The following is a 17,760-nucleotide window of genomic DNA, read 5'->3' as shown; positions in this document are numbered from 1 at the left end:
GACGGTTGGGAGGTATGAATGCTCCCCACCATACACCTTGTACACGCATAGCTCTGCACACCTCATACACATACGGTTCCGCTTTCTATGCCTCGTACACACACGGCTCCACTCCGTTCACCTCGGACACAAGTGGCTCTGCTCCGTACACCTCGTACACACGCGGCTCCGCACACCTCGCACACATGCGGCTCCACTCCGTACACCTCGCACACACGCGGCTCTGCTCCGTACACCTCGCACACCCGCGGCTCTGCTCCGTACACCTCGCACACACGCGGCTCTGCTCCGTACATCTCGCACACACGCGGCTCTGCTCCGTACACCTCGCACACACGCGGCTCCGCTCCGTACACCTCGCACACACGCGGCTCCGCTCCGTACACCTCGCACACACGCGGCTCCGCTCTGTACACCTCATACACATGTGACTCTGCTCAGTACACCTCGTACACACGCAGCTCCATACACCTCATACACACACGGCTCCGCTCCGTACACCCCGTACACATGTGGCTCTGCTCCGTACACCTCGCTGTACACCTCATACACACACGGCTCCTCTCCGTACACCTCGTACACACGCGGCTCCGCTCCGTACACCTCGTACACACGCGGCTCCGCTCCGTACACCTCGCACACACGCGGCTCCGCTCCGTACACCTCATAGACACACAGCTCTGATACATGCACCCTGTAAAGCCCTCCTGACCCCACACAGAAACTTCCCTTCATCCAGCACCATGAGAACCAGCACAGCAGAGTCCTGCATACACTGAGACTGAGGCCCCTGATCATGTGACCTCGACTCCTCCCCTCCTGTGATCTCATCATAGGTCCTGTGCACCCAGAAGAGATTAGAGCTATGCTTCTGCTCCAATCCCAGCGCACCATGACAACCAGCACAGCAGAGTCCTGCATAGTGCATACAGTCAGTGAGGCCCCTGATCATGTGACTTCGAATCCTCCCCTTCTGTGACCTCATCACAGGCCCTGTGGCCGAGAAGAGCACATAGGGGCAGAGCAGGGAGATGATTGATTCTCCCTCTCTGCCGCAGACACAGTTAAGTGTAAATCTGGGTGGGCCCCCTCACAGCGCTGGGCCCGGGGCGACTGCCCCCTCTGCCCCCCCGGTAGCTACGCTACTTATCTCAATGCAAGTCACTTGATTTGGCTGAGAATTGCTGTGGCATGACTCTAAAGGTGTTTTCCAGCTAAATATATTTCTCAGTTATACATCATACACAGGAGAGATGATAAATTCATGATGGCTGGGGTCTGACCACTGGGACCCCCACCAATCTCAAGAACAGGAGTCCCAAAGTCACCTATGTCAGTGGAGAGGTACTGTAAATGCTTGCCCACTGCTCTCCACTTCTATGTGACTGCGAGAATGGCAGTCATGAATGTTAAGCACGACAGCGGACTTTGTAACCGCTGTTCTGGGAATCTGTGGGGTCTTACTGGTTAGACCCTCTACGAAGGAAATTAATGTATTCAGTGGTAAAACCTCTTTAGTTTAATGTGCATTGATCAGCTTAAAAACGTTTTCCGGGAATGGAAAAATTAACTACAGGAAATGTCATAAATATATTTTTAAATACTTTTCATGTTCAAATTACATTAATTTTTAGGTAAAATCTATTAAATTGGATGCTATATTGTTATACTGACAGACACCTGTGTTAGAATATTAATAGTACTGGTGTCTGTGAGTATGTACGGTAGAAAACTCAGCTGCTCTCACCTTGACATACCTGTAACATGTCGTATCATTCAGAAAGACAGGGTATCTCCAGTATTAGATCAGATATACAGGGTGGACAGCAGTATGAGCAGCCTCTTCGTACCTCATCACTCCTGGTATCTCCTGTATTAGATCAGACATACAGGGTGGACAGCAGTATGAGCCAGCCTCTTCTTACCTCAGCACCCTTGGTATCTCCAGTATTAGATCAGACATACAGGGTGGACAGCAGTATGAGCAGCCTCTTCTTACCTCAGCGCCCTTGGTATCTCCAGTATTAGATCGGATAGATACGGTGGACAGCAGTGTGAGCAGCCTCTTCTTACCTCAGCACCCTTGGTATCTCCAGTATTAGATCAGATAGATACGATGGACAGCAGTGTGAGACAGCCTCTTGTTACCTCAGCACCCTTGGTATCTCCAGTATTAGATCAGATAGATACGATGGACAGCAGTGTGAGACAGCCTCTTCTTACCTCAGCACCCTTGGTATATCCAGTATTAGATCGGATAGATACGGTGGACAGCAGTGTGAGCAGCCTCTTCTTACATCAACAATCCTAGTATTTCTAGTACTACATCAGAATATCCACTAGCAGAATATCGTTAGACCCAAAGTTAAAAGGAAGGTGCCGTGTTTTTTCATAATTTAATGTAAAAAAGAAAATAGTATAAAAAGATATTGTCCCCTAAGCTTGACTCAGTGGTGTGTATGGATTTTTTTTTTTCTGTAGTAATGCAGCCACTGGGGGCTGCCATCTTACCTCTCTGGCTGCTGAACGACACTTTCCATGCTCATTTACGGCAGTCCCTGGGCATAAGAGACAATAGTCGGCTGCCGACCCTATCTCTTTCATTGCAGCTGCATCAGGAGTGAACTGGCCACGCCTCTGTGGGCAGCTCAATTCACAGCTGTAGGTGTGGCCAGGCACCATCTTATTAGAGCCCAGTGTTTTCTTTTAGCTTCATTTACACTCTATTGCAAGCCCTGGATGCTGTACTGTTCCAGCATAACGGCTTGGATGTTCACTCTGCACATACCAGCTGCAGGAGAGGAACCAGGACGAGCTCCTGGACACCAAGCTGCTCTTTCCAAAACACCCGACCAGCTGCTGCCCCTGCTCTTACAAAACATAGGAGGAGCTGCTCCCTGCTCTTATTATTATTATTATTATTTATTGTTATAGCGCCATTTATTCCATGGCGCTTTACATGCTCTTACAAAACACTTGGCAATCTGCTGGACATCTAATCTTCTCCTGTGTGATACTGACCCTGTATCTAATCCTCTCCTGTGTGATACTGTGTGCTGAGCCGTGTATTTAATCCTATCCTGTGTGATACTGCCTGCTGATCCGTGTATCTAATCCTCTCCTGTGTGATACTGTGTGCTGAGCCGTGTATCTAATCCTATCCTGTGTGATACTGACTGCTGAGCCGTGTATCTAATCCTCTCCTATGTGATACTGACTGCTGAGCCGTGTATCTAATCCTCTCCTGTGTGATACTGACTGCTGAGCCATGTGTCTAATCTTCTGTGTTCTACTGACTGCTGAGCCATGTAGCTAATCCTATCCTGTGTGATACTGACTGCTGAGCCGTGTATCTAATCCTATCCCGTGTGATACTGCTCTCCTTTAATACTTTGTGCTGCTGTCATCCTGCTCCTCCCCCATATACCTCCCTCTGTGCCCCCCCATAGACCAGCACACTGCTCTCCTGAAATACTCTGTGCTGCTGTCACCCTGCTCCCAGAATCCTTGCTGCCTGCCATCCTCGGTGACCAAAGACCCCATTCCTCGCCTCAGATCCCGTCCTGGAGATGTGTGAAAGCGAGGCGACAGAGGCCTGATGTATGGTGGAAGGAGCAGGGTGACAGCAGCACAGAGTATTTCAGGAGAGCAGTGTGCTGGTCTATGGGGGGCACCCTGTTTGGTGCCAGGGATTGTACATAGAGCGCTGTGTTTTATACACATGGATGGACCGTCTTCTTGTCTGCTCCACAGAAATCCAGGAAACATGTCTGCTGATTGATGACCTGTTCTGATCCAGACTTTACATGCAAAGACAGTCAGTATAACTTTGCAGGCCCCATCAAAACTGCTGCTCACTGTGTTCCTAAATGTCATCCTCTCTTTTCCCTTAGCAAACACCCAGTAGGGGAGGAGAGGAGTGACACCACACCCATGTCAGCAGACTCCGCCCATATTTACTCCAGTGCAGTAATGTGAGCTAGTTGTACACTAGGTTTTTGTGCCAAATTTCAGTAGCTGCTCCCCCTAGTGTTAACAAGTGGAAATGCCAAACTTTTTAAAATTATTTTTCATATTTTACAAAATTAAAAACAAATGATAATATTTTATAAGAAAATGTAAACATTAATTCTTTACATTTTTTCAATTGCTGAAATTTTTTTTTTGGGATATCACCTTCCCTTTAAGGGTGACTAATTTTTGTACCTAATTATTTGGGAGTCTGTGTCCTGGAACACCCACCAATCATGCAATAGACCTCCTGTGCACAGCTAGAAATGCCCAACACCTGTCTGATCACTCACACAGAACGGAGTGCTGATTCCTTAGAAAGCACAGGCTATGAAGTGCATACAGTTATGGTTCTTGAAAGAAGGGGAAGATACAAAAACACAAAAAAAATTTCAATAAACCACCAGGTCTCGGAATGGATTAAAACGACTTCCGTCAAGTGGTGACTAGGATGATGTGTCCAAGAGGCAGCCTCCGGTACCTGCCGCGCTCTACAGGTGGCTCTGTATACACGTGCATAGACACCTGTCCATTTAGTGGAGCAAGGTAGGGAGAAGCTGGCAACAACTTCCTTGTCTTCCTGTCACTGGCTGCCGTTTTAAGTGTGTTTTCTTTAAAGCACTGCAATATTTTCCAGTAAAGCAGCGAATGAGCCAGGCTCCAATTCTTGTTACCCGAGGTTCTGGCAGCAATAATCTGATGTCGGGTTTCCTTTAGAATCTCTCTGATTCGCACTGAAGACTGAGTTTCATGTTTTTCTGCTTATATTTATTGCGATTGCCCTTGTTTGTATTTCTATCTGAAGATGTTTTTGTTTATGTGGCGCAGTACTGGCGCGGAGCTGAGGAGGGCAGCACAGGCATACTTTCCTGCCAGTTTCTGACATTAAGCTTTCGATTGCTGCGTCTCAGTCCGGATACAATATTTGTGTACCAGAAATAACAATGTAATATAAAAGATATTTTTCTTTGTCCGCTCGTCTCCAAAACTTCACAAATCACTAATAACACTGTACAAAAAAAAAAAAAATAATAATATAGTTCAATGTTCTTAACTTTATCTTCCATTCAGATCCAGGTAGTAATATATATTTATGATCAGAGATTACGGTCCGTAGTGATTCTGAATGAAGGCTCTCGCTGTGTGTTTTTGAGTCACCTTTAAGAGGTGCTTCTCTTTGCTTGATGCCTCTGCGGGGATTTGACGTTGGCAGCTGAGAGGTGACATCTCACAGAGTCCATCTCTTCATTCACTTTGTGAACAAGGTTTACTGACGTCCAGGAGACAGACAGAGCAGAGGTCACGTCTGACTGATGTTTTCTCCATTACAGATGGCTAGAATTAGACCTGTGCTGTGGGGGGATATTGCCCATTTAAAGGGACCCCTGATATAAATTGTCCAAAGGATTGACAACCGTAGCACATGGAGTGCTGTAAAGTACTCTGTGCTGCTTGCTGATTATATTGAATGTTAATGTTATTGTTCCGGCAGACAAGAGTCCTAGACAGTAGATCATAGCAATCAACCAGATCATGGCGTCAAATATTTCTTTAAGGTTTAGTAGAAAAATGCAATATTTAAGGGGTTGTCCAGATTTTTCACAAAAGTCTTTTGAATCCTCACAGCAGATGAAATGAGGGTTCTCCAGTGCCGGGTGCAAGACTAGGCGGTCATGTGAATGCATACTTCCTGCCACATTCCGACTAGACAAGTGAACTGAGCGAAGCCTTGCACATCTAGTCGGAATGTGGCCGGGAGTATGCTCGTCACATACTTGCAGTCACACGACCATTCCGGCCTTCTGAGGATTTACAAGTCTGCAGTCACATGCAATGAATGCAGACTTTTGTGATACACACTCTGTAATAAACTCAGACAACCCCTTTAATAAAAAAAAAAAGTGCATACCCAGATTTGATTGAACAAAAAGATTTGTTGGACCAGTCGTATCTATAACTTGTTTTGATCCAAAGGCCGCATCATTAGATTGACCGTCCCCAAGGGCTGAAATAATACTTAAGTCTTAGGCGGTGTTTCCTTCTCTGACGTTTATGGCTTATCTAAAATATACGCTTTAAATATTTAAAGGGAATTTGTCACCAGATTTTTACTACCTCATATGAGAGCAGCATGTTGTAGGGCTAAAGGTCCTGATTCTAGCCTTGTATTATTTACTATACAGTTTGCTGCAGTTTTTATTAAAAACTGTTTTCTCTGCAGTTCTCTGAATGCTGAGCTCTGTGTAACTCCGCCCACATCACTGATTGGCAGCTTTCTGTGTACACTGTGCATTGGCCGAAAGCTGCCAATCAGTGGTGGGGGTGTGGTTCGGCATCACGGCAGCAGGTTTAGTAGTACTCTAGTGATATTCTCCCACTCATAAATCAGTGATTTTATAAAGAGTACACTAGGCAGCTTAGCAAGTGATACATCACTGGAATCAGAATCTGTCTCTGCATCATGCTGTTCTCAGATTAGGTGGGAAAACCTATCACAGATTCCCTTTAATAGTTGCTAGTCCTGTTGAGGATATCCACCTATCTGAAATTTTAGAGGTATGTTCTCCCCCATAGTGATCAACAGAAATTGGGAATAATGCAGACGGATGGATGCATTTGTTGGTGCACTTAACCCCATTAGTATAAAGATCCAAAGTAGATTTTTAGTAATGGGGCATCAGTTTGTCACCTGGAAGGTAGAAATGAACTTGTCTTTTACTGTCCTACCCAGTAATTAATTTGGTGACCCCGTTATTTCATTTTTCCGTTGTTCGTATTCATTATGTATATTTTAGGGCAAATGTTCTTGAAGAAATTTCAGCTGAATAATTCCAGTTACTTGTATTAGTTTGCGGAGATTATGGAAAATCAGCGCTGTCACTAATTATGCCTGTGTGAAAAGATGGAACGATCTTACAGTTATTATCATTTTTAGGTTAGTGACACTGGAAAATTGTCCGTCCATTACACCCGAACTGCTGAGGATTTTTCACAACATGTCTGCACTCCTAGGTAGGTGATTTTTATATTTTCTAAGTCATTTCTTCAATATAATATTTTGCCATCCTGGAGCGGCCACAAAGCCATAAAAAATAGCTGTGACTCTATGATACCCAGATGCCTAACTGGAAAGGATTTTAGCTTTTGCTAACTAAGAACTTTTCAATTTAATGAGGAAAATGCCAAGTGTCGCGCACATATTGCTTCTTATCTAGAAAAGCGCAGGTCCTTACATTGTGAATAATGGCAGCTGCAAAAGAAAAAAAAAGAAAAAACGTTATGCTTTTATTTACCGTAAATCAGTTGTGTTATTCTGCGGCTTCATGATAGATAGGAAAAGTAGAAAGTCTGCTTAAAAGTGTCAAAACTAAGTAAAATAAATATCTTAAGATATGAAAATCTGTATATGGTACTTGAAGTTGCTACTGATTTTATCCAAGATATAATATATTTTGCAAGGAATATCAATTATAATAAGCAAAACTGAATAAAGTGTGAAAATTGGTGTAAAGGGACACCTATGTAATAAAAAAATGAATACAATGACATTCCTGCCCCTGAAGAAGCTAACTATTAATGTGAAACGTTCATTGATGTATGTGATCTGTCTGGTGCTAGAGAAATGCAATGACATTCCTGCCCCTGAAAAAGCTAACTATTAATGTGACATGCTCGTTGATGTATGTGATCTGTCTGGTGCTAGAGAAATACAATGACATTCCTGCCCCTGAAGAAGCCAGCTGTTAATGTGAAACGCTCATTGGTGTATGTGATCTGTCTGGTGCTAGAGAAATACAATGACATTCCTGCCCCTGAAGAAGCTAACTATTAATGTGAAACGCTCATTGGTGTATGTGATCTGTCTGGTGCTAGAGAAATACAATGATATTCCTGCCCCTGAAGAAGCTAACTGTTAATGTGAAACGCTCATTGATGTATGTGATCTGTCTGGTGCTAGAGAAATACAATGACATTCCTGCCCCTGAAGAAGCTAACTATTAATGTGAAACGCTCATTGGTGTATGTGATCTGTCTGGTGCTAGAGAAATACAATGATATTCCTGCCCCTGAAGAAGCTAACTATTAATGTGAAACGCTCATTGATGTATGTGATCTGTCTGGTGCTAGAGAAATACAATGACATTTCTGCCCTTGAAGAAGCTAACTATTAATGTGAAACGCTCATTGGTGTATGTGATCTGTCTGGTGCTAGAGAAATACAATGACATTCCTGCCCCTGAAGAAGCTAACTATTAATGTGAACCGCTCATTGGTGTATGTGATCTGTCTGGTGCTAGAGAAATACAATGATATTCCTGCCCCTGAAGAAGCTAACTATTAATGTGAAACGCTCATTGATGTATGTGATCTGTCTGGTGCTAGAGAAATACAATGACATTTCTGCCCTTGAAGAAGCTAACTATTAATGTGAAACGCTCATTGGTGTATGTGATCTGTCTGGTGCTAGAGAAATACAATGACATTTCTGCCCTTGAAGAAGCTAACTATTAATGTGAAACGCTCATTGGTGTATGTGATCTGTCTGGTGCTAGAGAAATACAATGACATTTCTGCCCTTGAACAAGCTAACTATTAATGTGAAACGCTCATTGGTGTATGTGATCTATCTGGTGCTAGAGAAATACAATGACATTTCTGCCCTTGAAGAAGCTAACTATTAATGTGAAACGCTCATTGGTGTATGTGATCTATCTGGTGCTAGAGAAATACAATGACATTCCTGCCCCTGAAGAAGCTAACTATTAATGTGAAACGCTCATTGGTGTATGTGATCTGTCTGGTGCTAGAGAAATACAATGACATTCCTGCCCCTGAAGAAGCTAATTATTGTGAAACGCTCATTGGTGTATGTGATCTGTCTGGTGTTTGAGGCGTTCTGTAACCTGGGTAAAACATTCTTGCAATTGTCTTACTCTTTACATTGCCTTATCTTATGTATATGTTACTTAGGGTCATATATTTGTACTTTACTTCTCCGCACCCCTCTGCCCATATCTATTAGCTCTTCTGTGAAGCAACTTGCTTCATCAGGAGCTCCCTTAAATCAGTTTGCAATTGCGACCGATTTAAACCAAATTTGTGCCCATTGACGGTCGAGCCAGATGGTGCAGCCGGCAACATGTGACCGAAACTCTGGCTACCTCAGTGGCCATATGATTTTATTTCACAGTTGTGTGGCTTTTCCCTCTGTGGGTGGGCGGAGGATTGTCTACACTAGGACTCCATAGCTGGCACAACATATGGCACGCTACTCTTAAGCTATGTGCACACGTATGTAGAAAATTTCTTCATGAAAACTGGACTTCTTCCCAGAAAACGCGCGTTTTTTTTGCCGCACGTTTTTGCCGTTATTTTCTCCGGAGCGTCCCCAGACACATAGAAAATAGCCAGAAATGCGTAATTTACCGCGAAATTAATGAGCATGCTGCGGTTTTTAACGCAAAGCGTTTTTTTCGCTGTAAAAAACGCATCAATATGCACAAAAAGTGCAAAATGCATTAAAATGAATGGGAAGCTTCTTTTAGATGTTTTTTGAGTGGATTTTTTGGTAAATCCGCGGGAAAAATGCGAAAAAAACGCTGTGTGTGAACACAGCCTTAAAGTTTATGCACTGTTTTTTTGCGTAAACATTTTATTGTTCATTGGCTTCCTTACTCCAAAATTAAGCAACTGACTAATTAGCCACCATTAAAGTTTTGTACCGTTTTGCTGAAGCAAAGACCTTCGCCTAAACAGCTGTCTGCAAAATCTGACAGACGCGTCAGAGCTGTGCTCCTGGTTTTCATTGCTCTCTTTGCCCCTTCTCCTCTCTTATGTTAATGCTCCCATGTACATTCAATAAAAATTGTTCAAACACTGTTTTGGCAGATGTCATCGACCATCTAATGTGCATTGCGGTCTCTCCTGTCCCTTGATTGATTACGTTGGGGACATAAGGATCTGGCAGTTGTTAATCACTCGATTCTTCTGTTTGGCAGGGAGATAAGCATCTGTCAGCGGCTCTCTCATAGAGAGCAAGGAATCCTTGTCTAAGCCACATGTTCTGGCGTATGGGACTGTGTGTCGGCAGAGATAGCTGTCAGCCATGTGATTGTATTCTTGACAGTTGTGTAATGTGAATGGCCAGCTTAGGCATCACATGGGGAAGGAGAGGAGTTTGTACTTGGCAGATCAAAGAGGAGAGAGGGAGCACAGCATTTAAGTTGTTTGGGAGGGCGGATGTCTTATTTGGGTGTAGATAGGGAGGAAAGCACATGATCATTCTGTTAGCTGTGCAAAGGAAAATCATTCCTGGAATTAAGCTACACTGATGTGTGAGGCCAAATGTAGGCATCATCCTGAACACACAAAACCAACACCCAGCATCAATTACTGGGATGGACACGTCCACAATAGAACATTTTGAAAGTAAGGTCAGGTGGTAAACTGCATATTATGAAGTCTGAAAATAAGCAAAGGAGGATTGCAGCCTGAAACTCACTGCAATTATAACTAAAGGAACATGTAAAAAACATTATTTTCTCATGTCAAAGGTGTCCTTAGTCTGTAACACTGCTTATCACGAGGGACCTAGCACTTGGACACCCCCTGATCCTCTAAAATTACAAACTGGGAATCGCCCATGTTTTATGTCCTTTTATATATAAAGCCCATGGCACTGTGGCTAACCTCCCTAGATCTGGACGGAAAAGAAAAATTGACAAGAGATTTCAACGCAAGATTGTGCGGATGTTGGATAAAGAACCTCGACTAACATCCAAACAAGTTCAAGCTGCCCTGCAGTCCAAGGGTACAACAGTGTCAACCCGTACTATCCGTCGGCGTCTGAATGAAAAGAGACTGTATAGTAGGAGACCCAGGAAGACCCCACTTCTTACCCCCGAGACATAAAAAAGCCAGGCTGGAGTTTGCCAAAACTTACCTGAAAAAGCCTAAAACATTTTGGAAGAATGTTGTCTGGTCAGATGAGACAAAAGTAGAGCCTTTTGGGCAAATGCATCAACATAGAGTTTACAGGAGAAAAAAAGAGGCATTCAAAGAAAAGAACACGGTCCCTACAGTCAAACATGGCGGAGGTTCCCTGATGTTTTGGTGTTGCTTTGCTGCCTCTGGCACTGGACTGCTTGACTGTGTGCATGGCATTATGAAGTCTGAAGACTACCAACACATTTTGCAGCATAATGTAGGGCCCAGTGTGAGAAAGCTGGGTCTCCCTCAGAGGTCATGGGTCTTCCAGCAGGACAATGACCCAAAACACACTTCAAAAAGCACTAGAAAATGGTTTGAGAGAAAGCACTGGAGACTTCTAAGGTGGCCAGCAATGAGTCCAGACCTGAATCCCATAGAACACCTGTGGAGAGATCTAAAAATGGCAGTTTGGAGAAGGCACCCTTCAAATATCAGGGACCTGGAGTAGTTTGCCAAAGAAGAATGGTCTAAAATTCCAGCAGAGCATTGTAAGAAACTCATTGATGGTTACCGGAAGCGGTTGGTCGCAGTTATTTTGGCTAAAGGTTGTGCAACCAAGTATTAGGCTGAGGGTGCCAATACTTTTGCCTGGTCCATTTTTGGAGTTTTGTGTGAAATGATCAATGTTTTGCTTTTTGCTTCATTCTCTTTTGTGTTTTTTCATTTAAGACAAATTAAATGAAGATAATAATACCAAAGAATTTGTGTTTGCAATCATTTTCAGGAAGAAACTGAGTATTACCTGACAGAATTGAAGGGGTGTCAATACTTTTGGCCACAACTGTAGGTTTATAAAAGTCCAATCTATTGACGTGGATTAGTAATCAGTCAGCCTTTTCCTTACATCACCTATTTCCCGACTTTTAAAATGCAATTTATATTAATTGATATCGCTTGGAATCCTATTAGTTACTGGCACATCTGAATTATTAGTTCATTATGTTTCTGTCATCCTCAATCATTCATCACTAATTTCCCGTTCAGCTGTCGTGAGAACTCAAGGCCCCGGAAACACCTTTATGAATCGTCTTGCTGTTCTGCCATTAATCTTTCATCTTTCATATGTTCAATCGGATATAAATATTTTCCAGAATATTTTTGTGAGAGTTCAAATAAAACTCGGGAAAGCTGAAAAATTCCTTTTTTTATGTTGAATTCTGTTAATATTCCGGGCTCCTCGCTTGCGGTGTGGGGTTTAGTCTGTAAAAACATCTTGCTGGTGGCCGTACAGTTCGCAATAATCTAAGAGGCTCGTCTCGATATTTACAGTTCGTGTAGCCTAATTGTATTTAATAAAGTCCAGGCACACAGCGTGCCGACAGATGTCCACTTGACTTCAAAAGTGGTGTCTCATACAATTGCCAGCGCACAGGCACAATATTCAGGTGTGCATGACAGTAGCCGGTCTCGGTTTCTGAGTAAATAGATGACTTATTGATATCTGCGTTTGATTCATCCCATGTTTTGAAATATTTTTTGTTTTTCTTAGTTCCACAGTTATACAAAATATTGTATTGTTACAGAAACTGTGCAAAACTGAATCCTGTCTAGTGCTGGGGATGAGGGAGCACTTTGTGATTTCTCTCTTCGCTGTTATTCTCCTTCTCCTCTAGTGACTTTCGTGAGGAATAACACAGAATATCCGTGTATATTTGACAATAATACATGAGAGCAGAATTTAGTCCTTTCAGTATCATATTCCCCGAATATGTTCCTAATAGTGATGAACGAACGTCGCGAGACACGCAGCCGCGGTGACTCGAACATATTATTCATTACTAGTTCTTATAAAATGTCACCTTTATTTTAGTCCACTTCTCAAATCATTCTATAGTACCCAATATAATAAGTTTTGTTCTGGGACCACTGTTGTAACTTGAATATTTTGTAATTTATCACAATAACGCTACAAGAATAGTGAAATAAGATATGTAATACAGATAAAGCAAATACAGAAAGAGTTGCTGAAATCTGTTACTTCATTGAGACAGGGCACACATCATACAATAAGAATACAATGGATCCATTCTATCTTAGTTTTCTAAGTTGCAACATATTCTTATACAAGTAGAGAACAGTAGACTTCATATATCAGTAGAAAAAATGATGGTGCTCATTACACAAGTAATAAAAAGTATAGCACATGCATTAGAAAACAGTGGAGTACATTTTCTATAGGTAGAGTGCTAGAGAATATCTGTAATACAGGTAGAAAGTACAGTACACAAAGTACATATATCGAGCACTACAGAACATGTAGTATAGTTAGAGTGCATTACAGTACATATAGTACAGGTAGAGTGCATTACAGTACATATAGTACAGGTAGAGTGCATTACAGTATATATAGTACAGGTAGAGTGCATTACAGTACATGTAGTACAGGTAGAGTGCATTACAGTACCTATAGTACAGGTAGTGCATTACAGTGCATATAGTACAGGTAGAGTGCATTACAGTACATATAGTACAGGTAGAGTGCATTACAGTACCTGTAGTACAGGAAGAGTGCATTACAGTACATTTAGTACAGGTAGAGTGCATTACAGTATATTTAGTACAGGTAGAGTGCATTACAGTACATATAGTACAGGTAGAGTGCATTACAGTGCATATAGTACAGGTAGAGTGCATTACAGTACCTATAGTACAGGTAGAGTGCATTACAGTACATGTAGTACAGGTAGAGTGCATTACAGTACATATAGTACAGGTAGAGTGCAATACAGTACCTATAGTACAGGTATAGTGCATTACAGTACCTATAGTACAAGTAGAGTGTATTACAGTACCTGTAGTACAGGTAGAGTGCATTACAGTACATGTAGTACAGGTAGAGTGCATTACAGTACCTATAGTGCAGGTAGCGTGCATTACAGTACCTGTAGTACAGGTAGAATGCATTACAGTACATATAGTACAGGTAGAGTGCATTACAGTACCTGTAGTACAGGTAGAGTGCATTACAGTATATATAGTACAGGTAGAGTGCATTACAGTACATGTAGTACAGGTAGAGAGCATTACAGTACCTATAGTACAGGTAGAGTGCATTACAGTGCATATAGTACAGGTAGAGTGCGTTACAGTACATATAGTACAGGTAGAGTGCATTACAGTACCTGTAGTACAGGTAGAGTGCATTACAGTACATTTAGTACAGGTAGAGTGCATTACAGTACATTTAGTACAGGTAGAGTGCATTACAGTACATTTAGTACAGGTAGAGTGCATTACAGTACATATAGTACAGGTAGAGTGCATTACAGTACATTTAGTACAGGTAGAGTGCATTACAGTACATTTAGTACAGGTAGAGTGCATTACAGTACATATAGTACAGGTAGAGTGCATTACAGTGCATATAGTACAGGTAGAGTGCATTACAGTACCTATAGTACAGGTAGAGTGCATTACAGTACCTGTAGTACAGGTAGAGTGCATTACAGTACATATAGTACAGGTAGAGTGCATTACAGTACATGTAGTACAGGTAGAGTGCATTACAGTACCTATAGTACAGGTAGAGTGCATTACAGTACCTGTAGTACAGGTAGAGTGCATTACAGTACATTTAGTACAGGTAGAGTGCATTACAGTACATGTAGTACAGGTAGAGTGCATTACAGTGCATATAGTACAGGTAGAGTGCATTACAGTGCATATAGTACAGGTAGAGTGCATTACAGTACCTATAGTACAGGTAGAGTGCATTACAGTACCTGTAGTACAGGTAGAGTGCATTACAGTACCTGTAGTACAGGTAGAGTGCATTACATCCCCTCTGAAATGTAAAGTGCTGCGGAATATGTCGGCGCTATAAAAATAAAATTTATTATTATTATTATTATTATTACAGTACCTGTAGTACAGGTAGAGTGCATTACAGTACCTGTAGTACAGGTAGAGTGCATTACAGTACCTGTAGTACAGGTAGAGTGCATTACAGTACCTGTAGTACAGGTAGAGTGCATTATAGTACATATAGTACAGGTAGAGTGCATTACAGTACCTATAGTACAGGTAGAGTGCATTACAGTACCTGTAGTACAGGTAGAGTGCCTTACAGTACCTGTAGTACAGGTAGAGTGCATTACAGTATATATAGTACAGGTAGAGTGCATTACAGTACCTATAGTACAGGTAGAGTGCATTACAGTACATGTAGTACTGGTAGAGAGCATTACAGTACCTGTAGTACAGGTAGAGTGCATTACAGTACATTTAGTACAGGTAGAGTGCATTACAGTACTTTTTAGTACAGGTAGAGTGCATTACAGTACATGTAGTACAGGTAGAGTGCATTACAGTGCATGTAGTACAGGTAGAGTGCATTACAGTGCATATAGTACAGGTAGAGTGCATTACAGTACCTATAGTACAGGTAGAGTGCATTACAGTACCTGTAGTACAGGTAGAGTGCATTACAGTACCTGTAGTACAGGTAGAGTGCATTACAGTACGTATAGTGCAGGTAGAGTGCATTACAGTACCTGTAGTACAGGTAGAGTGCATTATAGTACCTGTAGTACAGGTAGAGTGCATTACAGTACCTATAGTACAGGTAGAGTGCATTACAGTACGTATAGTACAGGTAGAGTGCATTACAGTACCTGTAGTACAGGTAGAGTGCATTATAGTACATATAGTACAGGTAGAGTGCATTACAGTACCTATAGTACAGGTAGAGTGCATTACAGTACCTGTAGTACAGGTAGAGTGCATTACAGTACCTGTAGTACAGGTAGAGTGCATTACAGTATATATAGTACAGGTAGAGTGCATTACAGTACCTATAGTACAGGTAGAGTGCATTACAGTACCTGTAGTACAGGTAGAGTGCATTACAGTACCTGTAGTACAGGTAGAGTGCATTACAGTACGTATAGTACAGGTAGAGTGCATTACAGTACCTGTAGTACAGGTAGAGTGCATTATAGTACCTGTAGTACAGGTAGAGTGCATTACAGTACCTATAGTACAGGTAGAGTGCATTACAGTACGTATAGTACAGGTAGAGTGCATTACAGTACGTATAGTACAGGTAGAGTGCATTACAGTACGTATAGTACAGGTAGAGTGCATTATAGTACATATAGTACAGGTAGAGAGCATTACAGTACCTATAGTACAGGTAGAGTGCATTACAGTACCTGTAGTACAGGTAGAGTGCATTACAGTACCTATAGTACAGGTAGAGTGCATTATAGTACCTGTAGTACAGGTAGAGTGCATTACAGTACGTATAGTACAGGTAGAGTGCATTACAGTACCTATAGTACAGGTAGAGTGCATTATAGTACCTGTAGTACAGGTAGAGTGCATTACAGTACGTATAGTACAGGTAGAGTGCATTACAGTACCTGTAGTACAGGTAGAGTGCATTATAGTACCTGTAGTACAGGTAGAGTGCATTACAGTACCTATAGTACAGGTAGAGTGCATTACAGTACGTATAGTACAGGTAGAGTGCATTACAGTACGTATAGTACAGGTAGAGTGCATTATAGTACCTGTAGTACAGGTAGAGTGCATTACAGTACCTATAGTACAGGTAGAGTGCATTACAGTACCTATAGTACAGGTAGAGTGCATTACAGTGCATATAGTACAGGTAGAGTGCATTACAGTACATATAGTACAGGTAGAGTGCATTACAGTACCTGTAGTACAGGTAGAGTGCATTACAGTACATTTAGTACAGGTAGAGTGCATTACAGTACATTTAGTACAGGTAGAGTGCATTACAGTACATTTAGTACAGGTAGAGTGCATTACAGTACATATAGTACAGGTAGAGTGCATTACAGTACATTTAGTACAGGTAGAGTGCATTACAGTACATTTAGTACAGGTAGAGTGCATTACAGTACATTTAGTACAGGTAGAGTGCATTACAGTACATATAGTACAGGTAGAGTGCATTACAGTGCATATAGTACAGGTAGAGTGCATTACAGTACCTATAGTACAGGCAGAGTGCATTACAGTACCTATAGTACAGGTAGAGTGCATTACAGTACCTGTAGTACAGGTAGAGTGCATTACAGTACATATAGTACAGGTAGAGTGCATTACAGTACATGTAGTACAGGTAGAGTGCATTACAGTACCTATAGTACAGGTAGAGTGCATTACAGTACCTGTAGTACAGGTAGAGTGCATTACAGTACATTTAGTACAGGTAGAGTGCATTACAGTACATGTAGTACAGGTAGAGTGCATTACAGTGCATATAGTACAGGTAGAGTGCATTACAGTGCATATAGTACAGGTAGAGTGCATTACAGTACCTATAGTACAGGTAGAGTGCATTACAGTACCTGTAGTACAGGTAGAGTGCATTACAGTACCTGTAGTACAGGTAGAGTGCATTACATCCCCTCTGAAATGTAAAGTGCTGCGGAATATGTCGGCGCTATAAAAATAAAATTTATTATTATTATTATTATTATTACAGTACCTGTAGTACAGGTAGAGTGCATTACAGTACCTGTAGTACAGGTAGAGTGCATTACAGTACCTGTAGTACAGGTAGAGTGCATTATAGTACATATAGTACAGGTAGAGTGCATTACAGTACCTATAGTACAGGTAGAGTGCATTACAGTACCTGTAGTACAGGTAGAGTGCATTACAGTACCTGTAGTACAGGTAGAGTGCATTACAGTATATATAGTACAGGTAGAGTGCATTACAGTACCTATAGTACAGGTAGAGTGCATTACAGTACATGTAGTACTGGTAGAGAGCATTACA

General features: G+C 41.9%; 1 protein-coding gene across 6 annotated transcripts in view; it reads left to right on the top strand.

Annotated features, from left to right (window-relative positions):
• Positions 1-17,760, top strand: part of IPO11 (importin 11) — a 555,951-nt gene that overhangs the window by 261,437 nt on the left and 276,754 nt on the right. For all 6 annotated transcript variants that reach the window (XM_073584259.1, XM_073584261.1, XM_073584258.1 and 3 more), the window contains one exon: positions 6,947-7,023. In XM_073584259.1, the coding sequence (XP_073440360.1) occupies positions 6,947-7,023 (77 nt within the window). The remainder of the gene's footprint in view (positions 1-6,946; positions 7,024-17,760) is intronic.

This window comes from Dendrobates tinctorius, unplaced genomic scaffold, assembly GCF_039654945.1.
Source record: "Dendrobates tinctorius isolate UK_male_01 unplaced genomic scaffold, ASM3965494v1 ptg000083l, whole genome shotgun sequence".
Lineage (NCBI taxonomy): Eukaryota > Metazoa > Chordata > Amphibia > Anura > Dendrobatidae > Dendrobates > Dendrobates tinctorius.
Note: the sequence above shows the minus strand (reverse complement) of the source record. Positions and strands in the feature narration are given on the sequence as shown.